Below are 24,251 nucleotides of genomic sequence, written 5' to 3'. Positions count from 1 at the left end.
AGTCATCGTCTGACCAACAATAATGAGGTGACAAGTCATAGGGGAGGGCCTCTGCAAGCCAGTTGGGAGTGGCCTGGCCACATCGTTAGGACACCTGATGCCCTGTGGTCTATATGGGCCCCCCACATCAGGGGCAGGTCCAAAGAGTTAATTACCGGACCTAGCCTCTGATGCAGTAAGTGCCTGAGCATGCTCAGTAGCATGAAATACAGTTTCAGAAAAAAAGACTATCCGCTTCAGCATGCTGTCTAGGCACAACACAGGACTTAGACCCGGCACGGAGTGCAAGTACCTGTGCAAAGAGGCTTTTTGCAGTAAGTGTGAAGCCCCAAAGGTGTTGTGTCGGTGCATTACCTTCAGGGACTCCACGTGGAGGAACAGTCTGGTCACAGGTAGGTTGCTTCTTTATATGTATTTTCGTGACACCACTCTCGGTATTGCGGTCAGTGGGGACTGCCACTGCAGTGTAAGGGGACACCTGGGGCTGATGTTGGGTGCAGTTAGTTGTAGTGACCTCCCGAGAGTGAGGCAAGCCCCAGGGCCCTGTTTAAGTGTGTGGAACCGCAGGTCGCAGAATGACACAGGCACAGTCCAAATGAGCATGCGCTGTAGCCCAAAATGAAGACTAAAGCGGGCTTTACACACTGCGATATCGCCCGAATTTTGTCGTTGGGGTCACGGTTTTGGTGACGCACTTCCGCAATCGTTAGCGATATAGCTTTGTGTAACAGCGTTCAGCGATGTAAAATCGTCGCAAAAGCGTGATTTATCGCTAATCGGCTACACGGGTCCTAATTCCCAAAAATCGTTACTTCAGCAGTAACGAGGTTGTTCCTCGTTCCTGCGGCATCACACATCGCTGCGTGTGACGCCGCAGGAGCGAGGAACGTCTCCCTACCTGCCTCCCGGCCGCTATGCGGAAGGAAGGAGGTGGGCGGGATGTTATGTCCCGCTCATCTCCGCCCCTCCGCTGCGATTGGGCGGCGGTTCAGTGACGTCGCTGTGACGCCGCACGGACCGCCCCCTTAGAAAGGAGGCGGTTCGCCGGTCACAGCGACGTCGCCGGACAGGTAAGTATGTGTGACGGCTCTGGGCGATGTTGTGCGGCACGGGCAGCGATATGCCCATGTCGCGCAACAGATGGGGGCGGGTACGCACACTAGCGATATCGGGACCGATATCGCAGTGTGTAAAGTAGCCTTTAGCCTCAGGAAAGACACAGTCAGGCTGAGCATACTCAGTAGGTGAAATACTGGAGTTAGGCTGCGGCTGGGGTAAATCGGCACACGCATGCGCACTGGCCACCTCTCCACACTTAGACATGGTGGAGAAAGCAGCCAGCTGGACAACCCGAGGCACAGCCCTAAATGGCAGCTGACGCCTGGGCGCAACTGGAACCGCAGCAGGTTGCTTGCGTTTACGGCGGCACCAATTCATAACAACAAATAACAGCTAAAATAACAGGTGTACTTCTTCCCGTAGATAATCTGAGATGATCATTTTTTCACGGACAAGACCATAGTTAACAAAAGTAGATGAGGCACCAAATCAGCTGCTGCTTCAATGGATGTCAAGTGCACAATAAAGTGGGCTCTCCTCCACCTCAAGTTCAATATCAGAAATACTACATTCCACAGTGGTGTAAACCCAATTGCACTTGCTTCATAACTGCTCTCAAGTTTCTACCAGCCCTGCTGAATAAGGGGTAACAGAGATTGTTGAGTCTGCAGAGCCATTCAGTCACACTATAGCCTGGGAATCAGAGGTCTGCTCAAAAGCTGCAGTGAGTACAGACAAAGAAGTTCTTCTTCTTATTATTATTATTATTGTTAATATTTATTTATAGATCACCATTGATTCCATGGTGCTGTATATGACAAGGGGGTTACATACAGAATACATATACAAGTAACAATAGACAGACTGGTACAGAGGGCAGAGGACCCAGCCCTTGCGGGATTACATTGTAAAGTATTTTGGGGAGGAGACAGTAGGTGGAATGTAGGTTGGGCAGAAGCTCCGCACGGTGGTGGTGTTATTTAATGGTTATAGTCATTTATGAACAGATGAGTTTTCACGTTCTGTTTGAAGCTTGCGTGTGTAGCAGATAATCTGACGTGTTGAGGCAGCGAGTTACAGGAGACAGGGGAAATTATCTGCACAGATGGCCAGAAGGTTTGTGAGTCGGATCCAGGCCCCGATGAAAAAGGTGCTGAGTATAATCTACACCCTCATTAGCAAACCGTACATCATCCTGGTGGAGACAATGGGTAACATGAGGAGACTCAGATACCTGATTGTAACGTCAACTTTGCTATTCGGTCAGGGCAGGAAGAGGTTGTCACTGAGGACTCAGGACGAGGGGAATGAAAACACACAGGGTGATGATGAGGTTGGACACACCACTTACTGTCAAACCAAAGTGAGCCAATCGATGATGTCAGCAGAGGAGGTGGAGGAGGATGCTACTGACGATGAGTTTACGTTGTGTCTTCCTGGACAGAGACAAAGTACTGGAAGCACGTCAACAACTGAATCCTCGGCCACAACTCTGCCTATGAGCATAAGTCATGTTGGCTATGCAATTCGCGTGGGCTGTAAGCCTTGCCTAGCCTGGGAATTTTTTGGACATAGCAAAGGATCACCCAAGTCATGTAATCTGTAACAATCTCTAAGTAGAAGGCAAAAAATCTCAACTTTGAGTACTTCCACCATGAAGTGTCACATGGATATGAATTGATAGCGTGAGGATGTATTGCTCAGCTTTAGCCACTGTCAATGCAACATGCTTATTTGCCGTTCATTGCATGCATTGTTGCAGACTACACACAAGGGACTGCTGTTTTTTTGGAGCTGCTTTTGTCTGTTTGGTCACTATAGCAATAGCAAAACGATCTTTGGGTGTGGACTTGGAGATGCAGTCTATGAACAGAATGAAAAGATAAAGGTGTGTGTTACAACAAAGAGCAACCGCGGAAACACTTCATTCAATTGTGAGGGGAGTCATTTTGGAGTTTGGTGAGGAGTACCGTAACGCCAGTGAGCAGCATCCTGTGCCACAGACCAACATTCTTCCTGTGCTGTCTATACTGTTTACCATGATAGGAGTGTAAAGTCTGTATTTATGGCAAATGGACATCACAGTACCCGGGTACGGTAGGCTGTGCCTAGACAGTAATGCGTGCACGCAACACTTTGTTTTATTATCAAAACACATATCTGTTCTGGGTAAGACGACTATATAGACAATCAGACTTGCTGCCTCTGCACTGTCAAATTGTCACGTACAGTTTAAATCATAGAGGGACAGCGACACGTTTGCATTGACTGTTGCTTTTCAAGATTTCCATGACTGTGTTGCAGAGCTGTGGGGTTTGCATTCACACTTATCTGCCTTATCTGTCAGGCTTCAGCTAACAAGGGTATTCAGGGTGGGTGATGTGTTTTGTCTAAGTTTAGGTAAGTAACTGGGAAGCTCTTGTGATGCGCCACTACGACACTAGTAAGTCGTGTTCACACACACACACACACACACACACACACACACATATAATTACTGCTGCTATGCAGAGGGATTAGCAAGTAGTAGGCAACTGAATAGATTGTTCTATTATTTCAATTTTATGCATGGTTCTTATTGTTTGTTTTGGGAAAGTTAAAAAATCATTTATGAACCCAACTGCATACAGTGCTTTTCATGTTGCGTGGTTTTGCTGCATACTGGGGATCACACCAAATACAAGACTTAAAATGAAGCATAAGTCGCAATGGGAATTTCACTGTGCTACAATGCGGCCTAGCGGGGCTGTGTAACCACCGCCTGCCCCATCAAGTGTATTTGCGTGCTCTTCATCCTCTGTGACTGTGGTGACAGCAGTCACACATGCTTTTTCACACTGAACTTCCACCCAGTTACCAGAAAGCGGGAGTGTGATTGGCAGGTCATCATTTGTTTTGTAAGTGAAAACAGATGGTATTGTTGAGCTGTCAGACATCGAGAGAACCACCATTGGATGAAGGAAACATTATATCCACGCCTGCACCTTCGTCAAAGATTGGCTGGACTACTTGCAGTTAATAATTGCGTTCCACAAATGGAAAGGAGTGTAGAATGCCCATGTGTTGTACCTTGCTTGGCAGCAAAGGAACACTAACTTAATATTCCAAACAATTTTAGGATGGCAGAAAAAGAGTCAGCTCTTTGGACAAAATAAATAGCGTGGCAAAAGTGGGCAGGTGGGTACAGTGGCCGTGTTCTGTGGGTGCCAGGACAGTAAAGGAATCCTCACTTTCTATCCCTCCTAATGATGTAATGCAGCAAGGAATTCCATGAGTTTGCTATAAAATGTGCGTAGCAAAATGAGCAGGAGGGTGTAATGCAGAGGTGCTGGAAATTGCTTTGCACCAGTGGGGCACAAATGGAGTACAACAGCCACTTTTTGTATGCCACTAAGTTGCAGCATTTTTTGCTATTATTATAGCATATTAAAAATGAGCAGGAGGGTGTAATGCAGAGGTGCTGTAAATTGCTTTGCACCATTGGGGCACAAATGGAGTACAACAGCCACTTTTTGGATGCCACTAAGTTGCAGCATTTTTTGCTATTATTATAGCTTATTAAAAATGAGCAGGAGGGTGTAATGCAGAGGTGATGGAAATTGCTTTGCACCAGTGGGGCACAAATGGAGTACAACAGCCACTTTTAGGATGTCACTAAGTTTCCTCAGTGTTTGCTATTATAATGGCTTAGTAAAAATGAGCTAGAGGGTGCAATGCAGAGGTGCTGCAAATAGATTTGAACTAGTGGGACACTAATGGAAGTCCAACAGACACTTTTAGGATGCCACTAAGTTTCCTCAGTGTTTGCTAGTATAATGGCTTAGTAACAATGAGCTTGAGTGTGCAAAGGGCAGGAGGGTACAGTGGCCGGGTTGTGGGTCAGTGTAGAGGAAAGGAAGACTCACTTTCTATCCCTCCTAATGGTGAAATGCAGCAAGAAACTCCCTGATCTTAGCTACACAGACGCTCTTATCTGTAGCTGTTAAAACCTCTTTCCATGGACCTGACTGTCACCTATGGCTCTGAGCCTGTTGTTATTAGCCCTTACAAGGGCTGAAAGAAACTTCTATCCCTATTCTGTATAGCGCTGTGTGTAGAGCGTACACAGCAGTATCGGAGAGAGGATCTGCACCTGCGGTGACTGACACCCAGATGCAGAAGGCAGATAATGGCGTGCAGACGGGCAGATGCCCCTATTTATAATGCAGGGACATGTGACATTTACATCCTATCACACATGCTGTTGCTTCTCTGGCTAAATGTCCACTTAGCTGTGCGTGTGTCTGGGATTGGCTGACATGCTGGCCCGGCCCACTACACGCGTGCTTAGGGAAGGAAGACAAGGAAAAAAAAAAAAATGGCGATCGCCATTATCCCAGCAGCAGTGATCTGAATGCGCAGTCCCCGCACACTATACGCTGAAATTTCATAACAGTGTGACTTACACTATAACAGCGAAAAGCCAGCTAGTAATTAGCTTGGGTTTTTGCTGCTAGAACCGTTCTCGAACATAACTAGAAGGTGCTGGAAATTGCTTGGCACCAGTGGGACATTAATGGAGTCCAAAAGCCACTTTTTGGATGCCACTAACTGCTAGCACTCTTTTCAATTAAAATGCCTTTGCAAAAATGTGCAGGAGGGGAGAATGCAGAGGTGGTGGGACTTGCTTGGCACAAGTGCCACAATAATGGAGTACAGCAGCCACTCTTTGGATGGCCCTAACTGGCAGCACTCTGCAATTAAAATGGCTTTGCTAAAAAGGGCAGGAGGGTACAGTGGCTGGGTTGTGGGTTAGTGTAGAGGAAAGGAAGCCTCACTTTCTATCCCTCCTAATGTTGAAATGCAGCAAGGAAGTCCCTGAGCTTAGCTACACAGACGCTGTTATCTGTAGCTGTTAAAAACTGTTTCCACGGACCTGACTGTCACCTATGGCTCTGAGCCGGATGAAATGAGCCCTGAAAAGGGCTGAATTAAACTTCTATCCCTAATCTGTAGAGTGCTGTCTGTAGAGCGTACACAGCAGGATCGGCGGCAGGAGCTGCGTCAGTGGTGACTGTCACTCACCCAGACGCAGAAGGCAGATAATGGCGCCGTGAGAGAAAATGCCCGTATTTATAATGCAAGGACATGTGACATGGACAGCCTATGACACATACCCTTGCTTGTCTGGCAAAAAGTCCACTTAGCTGTGTGTATGTCTGGGATTGGCTGACATGCTGGCCCGCCCCACTACACGCGCGCTTAGGGAAGGAAGAAAAGAAAAAAAAATGGCGATCGCCATTATCCCAGAAGCAGTGATCTGAACGCGCAGTCCCCGCACACTATACGCTGAAATTTCATAATAGTGTGAATCACAGAGTGACTTACACTATTACAGCTAAAAGCCAGCTAGTAATTAGCTAGGCTTTTTGCTGATAGAACCGTTATCGAACATAACTCGAGCTAACAAACTTTTAGCAAAAAGCTCGAGTTCTAGTTCGATCTAGAACACCCCCCAAAATCACTCGAACCGCGAATTGGAGAACAACGAACCGCACTCAACTCTAGTTAATTTTTCTAATGTCTACATATATTCTTTGCGCATTCCTTACCTATCAAGCACAGGTAATATTTACCCGTTTATGTAGAATATGTGTTCATTCCCCTGTAATCTACATGTATTTCATATTCATTCCCCAGCTAAGAAACAGTGAATATACAGTCAGGGCCAGAAATATTTGGACAGTGACACAAGTTTTGTTATTTTAGCTGTTTACAAAAACATGTTGAGAAATACAATTATATATTTAATATGGGCTGAAAGTGCACACTCCCAGCTTCAATATGAGAGTTTTCCCATCCAAATCGGAGAAAGGGTTTAGGAATCATAGCTCTGTAATGCATAGCCTCCTCTTTTTCAAGGGACCAAAAGTAATTGGACAAGGGACTCTAAGGGCTGCAATTAACTCTGAAGGTGTCTCCCTCGTTAACCTGTAATCAATGAAGTAGTTAAAAGGTCTGGGGTTGATTACAGGTGTGTGGTTTTGCATTTGGAAGCTGTTGCTGTGACCAGACAACATGCGGTCTAAGGAACTCTCAATTGAGGTGAAGCAGAACATCCTGAGGCTGAAAAAAAAGAAAAAATCCATCAGAGAGATAGCAGACATGCTTGGAGTAGCAAAATCAACAGTCGCGTACATTGTGAGAAAAAAGGAATTGACTGGTGAGCTTGGAAACTCAAAAAGGCCTGGTCGTCCACGGATGACAACAGTGGTGGATGATCGCCGCATACTTTCTTTGGTGAAGAAGAACCCGTTCACAACATCAACTGAAGTCCAGAACACTCTCAGTGAAGTAGGTGTATCTGTCTCTAAGTCAACAGTAAAGAGAAGACTCCATGAAAGTAAATACAAAGGGTTCACATCTAGATGCAAACCATTCATCAATTCCAAAAATAGACAGGCCAGAGTTAAATTTGCTGAAAAACACCTCATGAAGCCAGCTCAGTTCTGGAAAAGTATTCTATGGACAGATGAGACAAAGATCAACCTGTACCAGAATGATGGGAAGAAAAAGTTTGGAGAAGAAAGGGAACGGCACATGATCCAAGGCACACCACATCCTCTGTAAAACATGGTGGAGGCAACGTGATGGCATGGGCATGCATGGCTTTCAATGGCACTGGGTCACTTGTGTTTATTGATGACATAACAGCAGACAAGAGTAGCCGGATGAATTCTGAAGTGTACCTGGATATACTTTCAGCCCAGATTCAGCCAAATGCTGCAAAGTTGATCGGACGGCGCTTCATAGTACAGATGGACAATGACCCCAAGCATACAGCCAAAGCTACCCAGGAGTTCATGAGTGCAAAAAAGTGGAACATTCTGCAATGGCCAAGTCAATCACCAGATCTTAACCCAATTGAGCATGCATTTCACTTGCTCAAATCCAGACTTAAGACGGAAAGACCCACAAACAAGCAAGACCTGAAGGCTGCGGCTGTAAAGGCCTGGCAATGCATTAAGAAGGAGGAAACCCAGCGTTTGGTGATGTCCATGGGTTCCAGACTTACGGCAGTGATTGCCTCCAAAGGATTCACAACAAAATATTGAAAATAAAAATATTTTGTTTGGGTTTGGTTTATTTGTCCAATTACTTTTGACCTCCTAAAATGTAGAGTGTTTGTAAAGAAATGTGTACAATTCCTACAATTTCTATCAGATATTTTTGTTCAAACCTTCAAATTAAACGTTACAATCTGCACTTGAATTCTGTTGTAGAGGTTTCATTTCAAATCCAATGTGGTGGCATGCAGAGCCCAACTCGCGAAAATTGTGTCACTGTCCAAATATTTCTGGACCTAACTGTAATATTCACATGGTTATGTGCTCATTCCTATGTAATCTACATATGGTATATTTCATGTTCATTGCATGTGTCAGATGCCCAAGAATCTTATACAGCTCCATATTTTGGGACCAATAAATTAATTACATTCATTCTTTTTATTTATTCCTTTTCTTTATTCTTTAGTCTGTCCTCGTGGATGGACTTCCTGCAGCTTGGAGTGAATATATAGATGGATTTCCTGCAGCTTGGAGTGAATATATAGATGGACCTGCTGCAGCTTGGAGTGTGTACAGGATGAACTTTATGCAGCTTAGATGGACCTGCTGCGGCTTGGAATGTGTGTATTTAAATAGATTTTCTGCAGCTTGGAGTTTGTGTATATAGATGGATTTGCTGCAGCTTTGAGTGTGTATATAGATGGACTTGCTACACCTTGGAATGTGTACATAGATGGACTTGCTGCACCTTGGAATGTGTACATAGATGGACCTGCTGCAGCTTGGAGTGTTTATAGAGATGGACTTCCTGCAGCTTTGAATGTATACATAGATGGACCTGCTTCACGTTGGAGTGTGTACATAGATTAACTTGCTGCAGCTTGGAGGGTGTATATAGATGGACTTGCTGCAGCTTGGAGGGTGTATATAGATGGACCTGCTGCAACTTCGAGTGTGTACATGGCTAGACCTTCTGCAGCTTGGAGTCTGTGTATGTTTGCTGCAGCTTGAAGTGTGCATATAGATGGACTTGCTGCAGCTTGGAGCATGTAGATCGATGTATCTGCTGCAGCTTAGGGTCACTTTGCACACTTTGCACACTACGCTTGCGATGTCGAGCGCGATAGTCCCCGCCCCCGTCACAGCTGCGATATTATGGTGATAGCTGGCGTAGCGAACATTATCGCTACGCCAGCTTCATATGCACTCACCTGCCCTGCGACGTCGCTCTGGCCAGCGACCCGCCTCCTTATTAAGGGGAGATGAGCGGGATGTAAACATCCCGCCCACCTCCTTCCTTCCGCATAGCCAGTGTGAGCCGCAGGGCGCAGGTAGATGTTCCTCGCTCCTGCCGCTTCACACACAGCGATGTGTGATGCCGCTGGAACGAGGAACAACATCGTAACATCGGTGATTTCCAAATTATGGAAATGACCGACGCTACACCGATGATATCATTACGCCGATTTTGCGCGTTAATCGTATCAAAAAGGCTTTACACATTACGATATCGCCTGCGACGCTGGATGTGCGTCACTTTCAATTTGACCCCACCGACATCGCGCCTGCGATGTCGTAGTGTGCAAAGTGCTCCTTAGAGTGTGTACATGGATGGATCTGCTGCAGCTTGAAGTGTGTATATTTGTTGCAGCTTGGAATGTGCATATAGATGTATCTGCTGCAGGTTGGAGTGTGTGTATAGTTGCTGCAGCTTGGAGTGTGTACATATCTGGATTTGTTGCAGCTTAGAATGTGTATATAGATGTGTCTGCTGCAGGTTGGAGTGTGTGTACAGTTGCTGCAGCTTATAATGTATACATATCTGGATTTGTTGCAGCTTGGAGTGTGTACATGGATGGATCTGCTGCAGCTTGGAGTATGTGCATATCTGGATTTGCTGTAGCTTGGAGTGTGTGTCCAGTTGCTGCAGCTTGGAGTTTGTGTACATTTGCTGCAGCTTGTAGTGTGTACATATCCGGATTTGTTGCAGTTTGGAGTGTGTACATAGCTTGGTTTGCTGCAGCTTGGAATGTCTGTATATCCGGATTTGTTGCAGCTTGGAGTGTGTGCATATCTGTGTTTGCTGCAACTTAAGGGTGCTTTACACGCTGCGACATCGCTAACGATATATCGTCGGGGTCACATTGTTAGTGACGCACATCCAGCGTCGTTAGCGACATCACAGCGTGACACCTAGGAGCGACGATCAACGATCGCAAAAACATCAAAAATCATTGATCGTTGACACGTCGCTCTTTTTCATAATATCGTTGGTGATGCATGCCGCTGGTTGTTTGCCGTTCCTGCGTCATCACACATCGCTATGTGTGACACCGCAGGAACGACGAACATCTCCTTACCTGCGTCCACCGGCAATGAGGAAGGAAGGAGGTGGGCGGGATATTCCGCCCCTCCGCTTCTATTGGACGGCTGCCATGTGACGCCACATGAACCACCCCCTTAAAAAGGAGGCGGTTCGCAGGCCAGAGCGACGTCGCGGGGAAGGTAAGTCCGTGTGATGGGTGTAAGCGATATTGTGCGCCATGGGCAGCGATTTGCCCGTGACGCACAACCAACGGGAGCGGGTACGCTCGCTAGCGATAATGATAGGGATATCGCAGCGTGTAAAGTACCCTTTAGAGTGTTTATATGGCTAGACCTGCTGCAGCTTGGAGTCTGTACATCTGCTGCAGCTTGGACTCTGTGTATGTTTGCTGCAGCTTGAAGTGTGCATATAGATGGATTTGCTGCAGCTTGGAGCGTGTACATGGATGAATCTGCTGCAGCTTGAAGTTTGTATATTTGTTGCAGCTTGGAGTGTGTATATAGATGTATCTGCTGCAGGTTGGAGTGTGTATAAAGTTGCTGCAGCTTGGAATGTGTACATATCTGGATTTGTTGCAGCTTGCAGTGTGTACATGAATAGATCTGCTGCAGCTTGGAGTATGTGCATATCTGGATTTGCTGCAGCTTGGAGTGTGTGTACAGTTGCTGCAGCTTGGAGTGTGTGTATTTTTGCTGCAGCTTGGAGTGTGTACATATCTGGATTTGCTACAGCTTGTAGTGTGCACATATCTGGGTTTGCTGCAGCTTGGAGTGTGTACATATCTGAATTTGTTGCAGCTTGGAGTGTGTGCATGGCTAGGTTTGCTGCACCTTGGAGTGTGTACATATCTTGGTTTGCTGCAGCTTGGAGTGTGACAATATCTGGGTTTGCTGCATCTTGGAATGTGTGCATATCGGGATTTGTTGCAGCTTGGAGTGTGTGCATATCCGGATTTGTTGCAGCTTGGAGTTTATACATATATGGATTTGCTGCAGCTTGTAGTGTGTACATATCTGGATATTCTGCAGCTTGGAGTGTGTACATATCTGGGTTTGCTGCAGCTTAGAGAGTAGTTAGTTAAATAATAATAATAATATAACTATTATAGCACCATCAATTCCATGGCGCTTTACAAGTGAAAGGGGTATACATAATCTGGACGAGTACAATAATCATAAAAAATACAAGACACAGACAGGAGGAGAGAGGTCCCTGCCCGCGAAGGGTCACAGTCTACAGGGGATAGGTGAGGATACAGAAGGTTATGGCAGGTTGTAGGCTTGTCGGAAGAGGTGGGTCTTCAGGTTCCTTTTGAAGCTTGTCAAGGTAGGCGAGAGTCTGATGTGTTGAGGCAGAGCATTCCAGAGTATGGGGGAGGCACGGGAGAAATCTTGGATGCGATGGTGGGAAGAGGAGATGAGAGGGGAGTAGAGAAGGAGATCTTGTGAGGATTGAAGGTTACGTGCAGGTAAATAACGGGAGACTAGGTCAGAGATGTAGGGAGGAGACAGGTGTTGGATGGCTTTGTAGGTCATGGTTAGGGTTTTGAACTGCAGGCGTTGGGCAATGGGAAGCCAGTGAAGGGATTGGCAGAGAGGAGAGGTCGGGGAGTAGCGAGGGGACAGGTGGATTAGCCGGGCAACATAGTTTAGAATAGATTGTAGGGGTGTGAGACTGTTAGAAGGGAGGCCACAGAGCAGGAAGTTGCAATAATCCAGGCGGCAGATAATAAGGGCATGTACTAGGGTTTTTGCAGCTTCTTGGGAAAGGAATGTACGGATGCGGGAAATATTTTTGAGTTGGAGGCGGTAGGAGGTGAAGGGGGCTTGGATGTGTGGCTTGAAAGAGAGATCAGAGTTTAGGATTACTCCCAGGCAGCGAGCATGTGGCACTGGGGAAAGTGAGCAGCCATTGACATTGATGGATATGTCAGGTGGGGGAGTTGAGTGATGAGGAGGAAAGACAATGAATTCTGTTTTGTCCATGTTCAATTTTAAGAATTGAGTAGAGAAAAAGGATGATATAGCAGACAGGCATTGTGGGATTCTGGTTAGTAGGGAGGTGATGTCAGGTCCAGAGAGGTAGATCTGCGCATCATAAGCGTAGATACGATACTGAAAGCCGTGGGACTCTATGAGCTGTCCCAGGCCGAAGGTGTAAATGGAGAACAGCAGGGGTCCAAGAACTGAACCTTGGGGGACACCGACAGATAGGGGGAGAGATTAGGAAGTGGTGTGAGTGGGAGACGCTGAAAGTTAGATTGGTTAAGTATGAGGAGATCCAAGATAGTGCCAAGTCTGTGATGCCCAGAGACAAGAATTTGTAGTAGAAGGGAGTGGTCTACTGTGTCGAAGGCAGAGGACAGGTCCAGGAGGAGGAGGACAGAGAAGTGTCGCTAGTCTTTTGCGGTTAGTAGGTCATTAGTGACTTTGGTTAAGGCAGTTTCAGTGGAATGATGGGGTCGGAAGCCAGATTGTAACCGGTCAAAGAGGGAGCAGGAAGAGAGGTATGAGGACAGTTCAAGATGGACATGCTGTTCCAGTAGTTTTGAGGCATAAGGAAAAAGTGATATGGAGCGATAGTTTGACACAGAGGAAGGGTCAAGGGAGGGCTTTTTGAGGATGGGTGTGATGGAGGCATGTTTAAAGCATGAAGGGAATACACCAGTTGTTAGTGATAGTTTGAAGAGATGGGTTAACACTAGAAGTTGCAGACATTTCGAGCTCCCCCCATTCCAAAGGTAGAAATGTTAAATGACCCCTCTCTGGGGCTTCTAGTGTTAAGGTCGGGATGAAGACTGTGGTGAGATTGGGGATGAGGTGGGATGGGAGTGAATCAAGCAGGCAGGTTGTGAGATGTGATCTTGAGAGTAGAGTGGAAAGATGATCTTCTGTCATGGTGGAGAAGTTGGATTTGGAGGAAGAAGGCTGTGTAGTTGTGAAGAGTGGCTGTGGTGATTGTGGGCCAAAGCTTGCTCTGATGTTGTCAATCTTCTGCTTGAAGAAAGAGGCAAAGTCTTCAGATGAGATGAGAAGAGAGGGAGGTGGTGCTGGGGCACGGAGGAGAGAGTTGAAAGTGTTGAATAGCTGTTTAGGGTTGTGGGATAGAGAGGATATGAGGGATGAGAAGTAGGTTTGTTTTGCAGCAGTGAGTGCAGACTTGAAAGTGGTGAGAGCCTGTTTGTATGTAATGAAGTGCTCAATGGAATGAGACCTCTTCCACCTGTGCTCAGCAATTCTGGAACCCAGTTGAGATTCTTTAGTCTGGCTCGTGTGCCAGGGTTGCCTGTCGATTGTGCGGGTTTTGGTGTGTGTGAGAAGGGCAGCTAATTCAAGAGTTGCAGAGATGGTGGTGGTGTTGTATAAAGTGGCAGCAGCATCTGCATCGTGTGAAGAAGCAATGTCTGCAAGAGGGCAAAGAGACAGAGTGAGTGTAAATCAAGGTGATTGATATTTCTGCGGGGGTGTGAAAGATTGTGGAGGGGAGGTTGTGTACTTGGAGAAGAGAGGGAAGAGAATGTGAGTAGGTTGTGGTCAGATAGGGGGAGAGGCGAGTTAGAGAGGTTAGATAGGGAACAGAGGCGAGTGAAGATGAGGTCCAGCGTGTGGCCATCTTTGTGAGTAGCTGCAGAAGACCATTAGGTGAGGCCGAAGAACGAAGCGAGTGTTAGAAGTTTAGAGACAGAAGAGTGAGAAGTGTCAATGAGGATGTTAAAGTCACCCATGATGATGGTGGGGATGTCGGTGGAAAGGAAATGTAGTAGCCAGGTGGGGAGTGTACCGCGAGTGCAGTGCGATTTTTCTCTCGCCCCATTCATTTGAATGGGTGCGAGAAAAAGAGACTCAGCTTACAATCGCAGCATGCTGCGATTGTTTTCTCAGTCCGATTAGGGCTGAGAAAATAATCGCCCATGTGTGCTGACACACAGGCTAGAATTGGTCCGAGGGGAATGCGATGTTTTATCGCACTCCACTCGCACTGTTTTTCTCGCCATGTGGCTTAGCCCTTACAGTGTGGATGGCAGTTAGATGTAACAATGGGGACGTGGTGGGGAGGGCCAGGATTTGGAGAGATATCCCCAGCAGTGAGGAGAAGTAGAGAGAATGTTAGTAGATGGGAGCAGGAGAGGGCATGAGGTGGCTGTGTGTGTCTGGAGACACTGGGTGTAATGTGGAAAAACAGATCTGAGGAGAAGGTGAGATGAGTGGGGAGCAGATGAATAGTTCATTACTGGGTGTAGGGATCAGAGGGGAAAGTAGGAAGTGAAGTATTATAGGGGTGAAAGTTAAAATACACACAAACATTGTTTACTGTGACTATGTTTCCAGTTACCTTCCGATCCAATTCGGGCTAATTCATTTTCTGCACACTTATAGATCCACACGCCGACAATGTGAACCACATATATAGTGTTAGAAAGCACTCAGGTGGATCACAGAAGGGAGGGGCTGGTACTCATCCTGATTACTTAAATCAAAGCTGACCCCTAATGTATGAAAACATAGGCACAGATAACAGGGGGTCATAAAGAAATGGGGGTTGGGGGTCATGACATACATACCAGATGCAGAGAAATCAGGATACATAGAAGGAAAGGCTAATCATGGGAAAGATGGGTGGCTGTCACACATACAAGATGCAGAGAAATCAGGATACATAGAAGGAAAGGCTAATCATGGGAAAGATGGGTGGCTGTCACACATACAAGATGCAGAGAAATCAGGGTACATAGAAGGAAAGGCTAATCATGGGAAAGATGGGTGGCTGTCACACATACAAGATGCAGAGAAATCAGGGTACATAGAAGGAAAGGCTAATCATGGGAAAGATGGGTGGCTGTCACACATACAAGATGCAGAGAAATCAGGATACATAGAAGGAAAGGCTAATCATGGGAAAGATGAGTGGCTGTCACACATACCAGATGCAGAGAAATCAGGATACATAGAAGGAAAGGCTAATCATGGGAAAGATGGGTGGCTGTCACAGTCACACATACCTGTGAATAGAGCAGACACGATGATTAGATTATGGAGAGTAGATGGTAAGTAAATGCATAATATGAGCTAATTCATTTTCTGCACACTTATAGATCCACACAGTGATCCAAACGATCCGGATTGGTTGCAGCTTGGAGTGTGTTCATATCGGGATTTGCTGCAGCTTGGAGTGTGTACACATCTGTGTTTGCTGCAGCTTGGAGTGTGTGCATATCTGAATTTGCTGCAGCTTGGAGTGTGTACATATCTAGATTGGTTGCCGCTTGGAGTGTGTGCATATCTGGGTTTGCTACAGCTTGGAGTGTGTGCATATCTGGGTTTGCTGCAGCTTGGAGTGTGTGCATATCTGGGTTTGCTGCAGCTTGGAGTGTGTGCATATCTGGGTTTGCTGCAGCTTGGAGTGTGTGCATATCTGGGTTTGCTGCAGCTTGGAGTGTGTGCATATCTGGGTTTTCTGCAGCTTGGAGTGTGTGCATATCTGGGTTTGCTGCAGCTTGGAGTGTGTGCATATCTGGGTTTGCTGCAGCTTGGAGTGTGTGCATATCTGGGTTTGCTGCAGCTTGGAGTGTGTGCATATCTGGGTTTGCTGCAGCTTGGAGTGTGTGCATATCTGGATTTGCTGCAGTTTGGAGTGTGTGCATATCTGGGGTTGGTGCAGCTTGGAGTGTGTGCATATCTGGGGTTGGTGCAGCTTGGAGTGTGTGCATATCTGGATTTGCTGCAGCTTGGAGTGTGTGCATATCTGGATTTGCTGCAGCTTGGAGTGTGTGCATATCTGGGGTTCTTGCAGCTTGGAGTGTGTGCATATCTGGATTTGCTGCAGCTTGGAGTGTGTGCATATCTGAGGTTCCTGCAGCTTGGAGTGTGCACACAGAGCGGGGCAGGTTTGGGAGGAGCAGTGTTCCTGGCTGTGTGGAGAGAAGCCCGGGATGTAGCACAAGCTGTTCGGCTCCTGGTGATGTAGATCAGGCTGGCAGATAAGAAATGCCGCCTAATGCTGGCTATGTTGGTAATTGGAGACAATAGGTCTGCCGCAGCAGCACGGTAATTACGGTAATGCAGGAGCGGAGGCTGCACAGTGTGTCTGGAGAGTGCAGGAGAGGCTGCACAGTGTGTCTGGAGAGTGCAGGAGAGGCTGCACAGTGTGTCTGGAGAGTGCAGGAGAGGCTGCACAGTGTGTCTGGAGAGTGCAGGAGAGGCTGCACAGTGTGTCTGGAGAGTGCAGGAGAGGCTGCACAGTGTGTCTGGAGAGTGCAGGAGAGGCTGCACAGTGTGTCTGGAGAGTGCAGGAGAGGCTGCACAGTGTGGCTGGAGAGTGCAGGAGAGGCTGCACAGTGTGGCTGGAGAGTGCAGGAGAGGCTGCACAGTGTGGCTGGAGAGTGCAGGAGAGGCTGCACAGTGTGGCTGGAGAGTGCAGGAGAGGCTGCACAGTGTGGCTGGAGAGTGCAGGAGAGGCTGCACAGTGTGGCTGGAGGGTGCAGGAGAGGCTGCACAGTGTGTCTGGAGGGTGCAGGAGAGGCTGCACAGTGTGTCTGGAGAGTGCAGGAGAGGCTGCACAGTGTGTCTGGAGAGTGCAGGAGAGGCTGCACAGTGTGTCTGGAGAGTGCAGGAGAGGCTGCACAGTGTGTCTGGAGAGTGCAGGAGAGGCTGCACAGTGTGTCTGGAGAGTGCAGGAGAGGCTGCACAGTGTGTCTGGAGAGTGCAGGAGAGGCTGCACAGTGTGTCTGGAGAGTGCAGGAGAAGCTGCACAGTGTGTCTGGAGAGTGCAGGAGAGGCTGCACAGTGTGTCTGGAGAGTGCAGGAGAGGCTGCACAGTGTGTCTGGAGAGTGCAGGAGAGGCTGCACAGTGTGTCTGGGGAGTGCAGGAGAAGCTGCACAGTGTGTCTGGAGAGTGCAGGAGAGGCTGCACAGTGTGTCTGGAGAGTGCAGGAAAGGCTGCACAGTGTGTCTGGAGAGTGCAGGAGAGGCTGCACAGTGTGTCTGGAGAGTGCAGGAGAGGCTGCACAGTGTGTCTGGAGAGTGCAGGAGAGGCTGCACAGTGTGGCTGGAGAGTGCAGGAGAGGCTGCACAGTGTGGCTGGAGAGTGCAGGAGAGGCTGCACAGTGTGGCTGGAGAGTGCAGGAGAGGCTGCACAGTGTGTCTGGAGAGTGCAGGAGACGCTGCACAGTGTGGCTGGAGAGTGCAGGAGAGGCTGCACAGTGTGGCTGGAGAGTGCAGGAGAGGCTGCACAGTGTGGCTGGAGAGTGCCGGAGAGGCTGCACAGTGTGTCTGGAGAGTGCAGGAGAGGCTGCACAGTGTGTCTGGAGAGTGCAGGAGAGGCTGCACAGTGTGTCTGGAGAGTGCAGGAGAGGCTGCACAGTGTGTCTGGAGAGTGCAGGAGAGGCTGCACAGTGTGTCTGGAGAGTGCAGGAGAGGCTGCACAGTGTGTCTGGAGAGTGCAGGAGAGGCTGCACAGTGTGTCTGGAGAGTGCAGGAGAAGCTGCACAGTGTGTCTGGAGAGTGCAGGAGAGGCTGCACAGTGTGTCTGGAGAGTGCAGGAGAGGCTGCACAGTGTGTCTGGAGAGTGCAGGAGAGGCTGCACAGTGTGTCTGGGGAGTGCAGGAGAAGCTGCACAGTGTGTCTGGAGAGTGCAGGAGAGGCTGCACAGTGTGTCTGGAGAGTGCAGGAGAGGCTGCACAGTGTGTCTGGAGAGTGCAGGAGAGGCTGCACAGTGTGTCTGGAGAGTGCAGGAGAGGCTGCACAGTGTGGCTGGAGAGTGCAGGAGAGGCTGCACAGTGTGGCTGGAGAGTGCAGGAGAGGCTGCACAGTGTGGCTGGAGAGTGCAGGAGAGGCTGCACAGTGTGTCTGGAGAGTGCAGGAGAGGCTGCACAGTGTGGCTGGAGAGTGCAGGAGAGGCTGCACAGTGTGGCTGGAGAGTGCAGGAGAGGCTGCACAGTGTGGCTGGAGAGTGCCGGAGAGGCTGCACAGTGTGTCTGGAGAGTGCAGGAGAGGCTGCACAGTGTGTCTGGAGAGTGCAGGAGAGGCTGCACAGTGTGTCTGGAGAGTGCAGGAGAGGCTGCACAGTGTGTCTGGAGAGTGCAGGAGAGGCTGCACAGTGTGTCTGGAGAGTGCAGGAGAGGCTGCACAGTGTGTCTGGAGAGTGCAGGAGAGGCTGCACAGTGTGGCTGGAGAGTGCAGGAGAGGCTGCACAGTGTGGCTGGAGAGTGCAGGAGAGGCTGCACAGTGTGGCTGGAGAGTGCCGGAGAGGCTGCACAGTGTGGCTGGAGAGTGCAGGAGAGGCTGCACAGTGTGTCTGGAGAGTGCAGGAGAGGCTGCACAGTGTGTCTGGAGAGTGCAGGAGAGGCTGCACAGTGTGTCTGGAGAGTGCAGGAGAGGCTGCACAGTGTGTCTGGAGGGTGCAGGAGAGGCTGCACAGTGTGTCTGGAGGGTGCAGGAGAGGCTGCACAGTGTGTCTGGAGGGTGCAGGAGAGGCTGCACAGTGTGTCTGGAGGGTGCAGGAGAGGCTGCACAGTGTGTCTGGAGGGTGCAGGAGAGGCTGCACAGTGTGTCTGGAGGGTGCAGGAGAGGCTGCACAGTGTGGCTGGAGGGTGCAGGAGAGGCTGCACAGTGTGGCTGGAGAGTGCAGGAGAGGCTGCACAGTGTGTCTGGAGAGTGCAGGAGAGGCTGCACAGTGTGTCTGGAGAGTGCAGGAGAGGCTGCACAGTGTGTCTGGAGAGTGCAGGAGAGGCTGCACAGTGTGGCTGGAGAGTGCAGGAGAGGCTGCACAGTGTGTCTGGAGAGTGCAGGAGAGGCTGCACAGTGTGGCTGGAGAGTGCAGGAGAGGCTGCACAGTGTGTCTGGAGAGTGCAGGAGAGGCTGCACAGTGTGTCTGGAGAGTGCAGGAGACGCTGCACAGTGTGTCTGGAGAGTGCAGGAGACGCTGCACAGTGTGTCTGGAGAGTGCAGGAGAGGCTGCACAGTGTGGCTGGAGAGTGCAGGAGAGGCTGCACAGTGTGGCTGGAGAGTGCAGGAGAGGCTGCACAGTGTGGCTGGAGAGTGCAGGAGAGGCTGCACAGTGTGGCTGGAGAGTGCAGGAGAGGCTGCACAGTGTGGCTGGAGAGTGCAGGAGAGGCTGCACAGTGTGGCTGGAGAGTGCCGGAGAGGCTGCACAGTGTGGCTGGAGAGTGCCGGAGAGGCTGCACAGTGTGGCTGGAGAGTGCAGGAGAGGCTGCACAGTGTGTCTGGAGAGTGCAGGAGAGGCTGCACAGTGTGTCTGGAGAGTGCAGGAGAGGCTGCACAGTGTGTCTGGAGAGTGCAGGAGAGGCTGCACAGTGTGTCTGGAGAGTGCAGGAGAGGCTGCACAGTGTGTCTGGAGAGTGCAGGAGAGGCTGCACAGTGTGTCTGGAGGGTGCAGGAGAGGCTGCACAGTGTGTCTGGAGGGTGCAGGAGAGGCTGCACAGTGTGTCTGGAGGGTGCAGGAGAGGCTGCACAGTGTGTCTGGAGGGTGCAGGAGAGGCTGCACAGTGTGTCTGGAGAGTGCAGGAGAGGCTGCACAGTGTGGCTGGAGAGTGCAGGAGAGGCTGCACAGTGTGTCTGGAGAGTGCAGGAGAGGCTGCACAGTGTGTCTGGAGAGTGCAGGAGAGGCTGCACAGTGTGTCTGGAGAGTGCAGGAGAGGCTGCACAGTGTGTCTGGAGAGTGCAGGAGAGGCTGCACAGTGTGGCTGGAGAGTGCAGGAGAGGCTGCACAGTGTGGCTGGAGAGTGCAGGAGAGGCTGCACAGTGTGTCTGGAGAGTGCAGGAGAGGCTGCACAGTGTGTCTGGAGAGTGCAGGAGACGCTGCACAGTGTGTCTGGAGAGTGCAGGAGACGCTGCACAGTGTGTCTGGAGAGTGCAGGAGAGGCTGCACAGTGTGGCTGGAGAGTGCAGGAGAGGCTGCACAGTGTGGCTGGAGAGTGCAGGAGAGGCTGCACAGTGTGGCTGGAGAGTGCAGGAGAGGCTGCACAGTGTGGCTGGAGAGTGCAGGAGAGGCTGCACAGTGTGGCTGGAGAGTGCCGGAGAGGCTGCACAGTGTGGCTGGAGAGTGCCGGAGAGGCTGCACAGTGTGGCTGGAGAGTGCAGGAGAGGCTGCACAGTGTGTCTGGAGAGTGCAGGAGAGGCTGCACAGTGTGTCTGGAGAGTGCAGGAGAGGCTGCACAGTGTGTCTGGAGAGTGCAGGAGAGGCTGCACAGTGTGTCTGGAGAGTGCAGGAGAGGCTGCACAGTGTGTCTGGAGAGTGCAGGAGAGGCTGCACAGTGTGTCTGGAGAGTGCAGGAGAGGCTGCACAGTGTGTCTGGAGAGTGCAGGAGAGGCTGCACAGTGTGTCTGGAGAGTGCAGGAGAGGCTGCACAGTGTGTCTGGAGAGTGCAGGAGAGGCTGCACAGTGTGTCTGGAGAGTGCAGGAGAGGCTGCACAGTGTGGCTGGAGGGTGCAGGAGAGGCTGCACAGTGTGTCTGGAGAGTGCAGGAGAGGCTGCACAGTGTGGCTGGAGAGTGCAGGAGAGGCTGCACAGTGTGTCTGGAGAGTGCCGGAGAGGCTGCACAGTGTGTCTGGAGAGTGCAGGAGAGGCTGCACAGTGTGTCTGGAGAGTGCAGGAGAGGCTGCACAGTGTGTCTGGAGAGTGCAGGAGAGGCTGCACAGTGTGTCTGGAGAGTGCAGGAGAGGCTGCACAGTGTGTCTGGAGAGTGCAGGAGAGGCTGCACAGTGCGTCTGGAGAGTGCAGGAAAGGCTGCACAGTGTGTCTGGAGAGTGCCGGAGAGGCTGCACAGTGTGTCTGGAGAGTGCAGGAGAGGCTGCACAGTGTGTCTGGAGAGTGCCGGAGAGGCTGCACAGTGTGTCTGGAGAGTGCAGGAGAGGCTGCACAGTGTGTCTGGAGAGTGCAGGAGAGGCTGCACAGTGTGGCTGGAGAGTGCAGGAGAGGCTGCACAGTGTGTCTGGAGAGTGCCGGAGAGGCTGCACAGTGTGTCTGGAGAGTGCAGGAGAGGCTGCACAGTGTGTCTGGAGAGTGCAGGAGAGGCTGCACAGTGTGTCTGGAGAGTGCAGGAGAGGCTGCACAGTGTGTCTGGAGAGTGCCGGAGAGGCTGCACAGTGTGTCTGGAGAGTGCAGGAGAGGCTGCACAGTGTGTCTGGAGAGTGCAGGAGAGGCTGCACAGTGTGGCTGGAGAGTGCAGGAGAGGCTGCACAGTGTGGCTGGAGAGTGCAGGAGAGGCTGCACAGTGTGTCTGGAGAGTGCAGGAGAGGCTGCACAGTGTGTCTGGAGAGTGCAGGAGAGGCTGCACAGTGTGGCTGGAGAGTGCAGGAGAGGCTGCACAGTGTGGCTGGAGAGTGCAGGAGAGGCTGCACAGTGTGTCTGGAGAGTGCCGGAGAGGCTGCACAGTGTGTCTGGAGAGTGCAGGAGAGGCTGCACAGTGTGTCTGGAGAGTGCAGGAGAGGCTGCACAGTGTGTCTGGAGAGTGCAGGAGAGGCTGCACAGTGTGTCTGGAGAGTGCAGGAGAGGCTGCACAGTGTGTCTGGAGAGTGCCGGAGAGGCTGCACAGTGTGTCTGGAGAGTGCAGGAGAGGCTGCACAGTGTGTCTGGAGAGTGCAGGAGAGGCTGCACAGTGTGTCTGGAGAGTGCAGGAGAGGCTGCACAGTGTGTCTGGAGAGTGCCGGAGAGGCTGCACAGTGTGTCTGGAGAGTGCAGGAGAGGCTGCACAGTGTGTCTGGAGAGTGCAGGAGAGGCTGCACAGTGTGTCTGGAGAGTGCAGGAGAGGCTGCACAGTGTGTCTGGAGAGTGCAGGAGAGGCTGCACAGTGTGTCTGGAGAGTGCAGGAGAGGCTGCACAGTGTGTCTGGAGAGTGCAGGAGAGGCTGCACAGTGTGGCTGGCGCTCGCTGACACTCGGGCTCCGCCGGCTGAGCAGAAGTTGCCTCCGTGCTCCGGGCCGGGCGTGGTGAGCTGTCATCTGTGATTGAGCGCAGCCTGCTCTTAACTTTCCAGCAGCGTGTGCTGAGTGCAGGAGCCTCCCCTCACTCCTCCCTTGTAACTTACCCACCTCATCCTCCCTCCCCTCACTCCTCCCTTGTAACTTACCCACCTCATCCTCCCTCCCCTTCTCTGCCATCGGGGGAATAAATCAGGAAACGGAGAGAGGGAGACGGAGCTGAGAGCTGTTCCCAAAGTGTCAGTGATGGCTGATCGGGGGCGGCTGGCGGAGTAGCCGTGCTCTGCTCGTCTCTGCCTGGAGTTTACGCTGCTCTTCTCCATCCCATCCTTGTCTGTGATACTGGATAGCAGATCTGCCTGTTAGATTGTGAAGATGGCTGCTTCCTGGGTTCTAGTCCTCATCCTCACACTTTTCCAATCCTTGCTGATCTGTCCTTCTTCGGAAGAATACTTTCCATCTGCTGCCACGTAAGTAAGCAGGTTACATGCCCGGGCGGTGGCACAAGGTGGCATGGGGGGTTCATCCTGGGGCACTTCTGTATTGATGCCAGGCATTAGATCTAGTGCATTACTTTGAAAATCCCTGGGAATCTGCAAGAGAGCAAAACTGGTTCCAACTCTAAATATAACTGGCAGAGCTGGGAATAAAGTTTCATGATATCTCTTTATAAGGGAAGGTCATGTCTATGCTTGATTAAAGTTCTGCTCTTCATACAACCTCACTGACCATACAGCCACCATACAACCTCACTGACCATACAGCCACCATACAACCTCACTGACCATACAGCCACCATACAACCTCACTGACCATACAGCCACCATACAACCTCACTGACCATACAGCCACCATACACCCTCACTGACCATACAGCCACCATACACCCTCACTGACCATACAGCCACCATACACCCACCATACACCCTCACTGACCATATAGCCACCATACAATCACACTGACCATACAGCCACCATACAATCACACTGACCATACAGCCACCATACAATCACACTGACCATACAGCCACCATACACCCTCACTGACCATACAGCCACCATACACCCTCACTGACCATACAGCCACCATACACCCTCACTGACCATACAGCCACCATACACCCTCACTGACCATACAGCCACCATACACCCTCACTGACCATACAGCCACCATACACCCTCACTGACCATATAGCCACCATACAATCACACTGACCATACAGCCACCATACACCCTCACTGACCATATAGCCACCATACACCCTCACTGACCATACAGCCACCATACACCCACCATACACCCTCACTGACCATACAGCCACCATACACCCTCACTGACCATACAGCCACCATACACCCTCACTGACCATACAGCCACCAGCCAGACCGAGGGGCCCATCAACCACGCTGGCTGTGACAGTAGTGGCTTCATGGAAAGAAAGAGCCGTGAATCTGCTGCCTATAGTCATTAATCAGGCTGGATAGATGTGAGCAATGCTGGGATGTCATCTGTCCCCCCTCTGTCAGACTATGGGGGATGAAGGCTGCTCCCATCCGACACATTACACTTTAGAGCTGAGGATTCTGTAGATAACAGGCAAATGATAAATATTTATACATCTCTAGTAGATATGTACAAATACTCCATGGATCCACTTTGCTAATTACAGGGGCTGATCCCTTGCCTGGCAGAAGCACAGAATAGGACCTGTTCAGGAAAGGCACTCAAGCACACAAAGCCCAAGTCTTGGTGTGATCTTCCCGATAGGATTGTATGTCTGCTCTGAGACGAGGGCAGTACAGAATGGAAGGGAGTGCTCACTGCCAGTAGTACATTTGTCCAATTAGTGCTGCTTGTGCTGTTATAAATGGATCCTGTTC

At 50.3% G+C, this 24,251-nt stretch overlaps 1 protein-coding gene and 1 long non-coding RNA gene across 6 annotated transcripts in view; one reads left to right on the top strand and one right to left on the bottom strand.

Annotated features, from left to right (window-relative positions):
* The window catches only part of LOC142301556 (uncharacterized), a 39,090-nt gene extending 24,028 nt beyond the window's left edge, over positions 1–15,062 (bottom strand). For both annotated transcript variants that reach the window (XR_012752829.1, XR_012752828.1), the window contains exon 1: positions 14,996–15,062. This is a non-coding gene — a long non-coding RNA (uncharacterized LOC142301556). The remainder of the gene's footprint in view (positions 1–14,995) is intronic.
* A 7,446-nt stretch (positions 15,063–22,508) lies between these two features.
* Positions 22,509–24,251, top strand: part of CACNA2D1 (calcium voltage-gated channel auxiliary subunit alpha2delta 1) — a 1,186,557-nt gene continuing 1,184,814 nt past the window's right edge. For 3 of the 4 annotated variants that reach the window (XM_075345220.1, XM_075345219.1, XM_075345218.1), the window contains exon 1: positions 22,510–22,840. In XM_075345220.1, the coding sequence (XP_075201335.1) occupies positions 22,746–22,840 (95 nt within the window). In that variant the 5' untranslated portion in view covers positions 22,510–22,745. Of the gene's footprint in view, positions 22,841–24,251 lie in introns of all 4 variants that reach the window. The other variant, XM_075345217.1, reaches the window with a different exon arrangement.

This window comes from Anomaloglossus baeobatrachus, chromosome 4 (assembly GCF_048569485.1).
Source record: "Anomaloglossus baeobatrachus isolate aAnoBae1 chromosome 4, aAnoBae1.hap1, whole genome shotgun sequence".
Taxonomy (NCBI): domain Eukaryota; kingdom Metazoa; phylum Chordata; class Amphibia; order Anura; family Aromobatidae; genus Anomaloglossus; species Anomaloglossus baeobatrachus.
The sequence above is the reverse complement of the archived record's forward strand: the minus strand, read 5'-3'. Positions and strand labels throughout refer to the sequence as shown.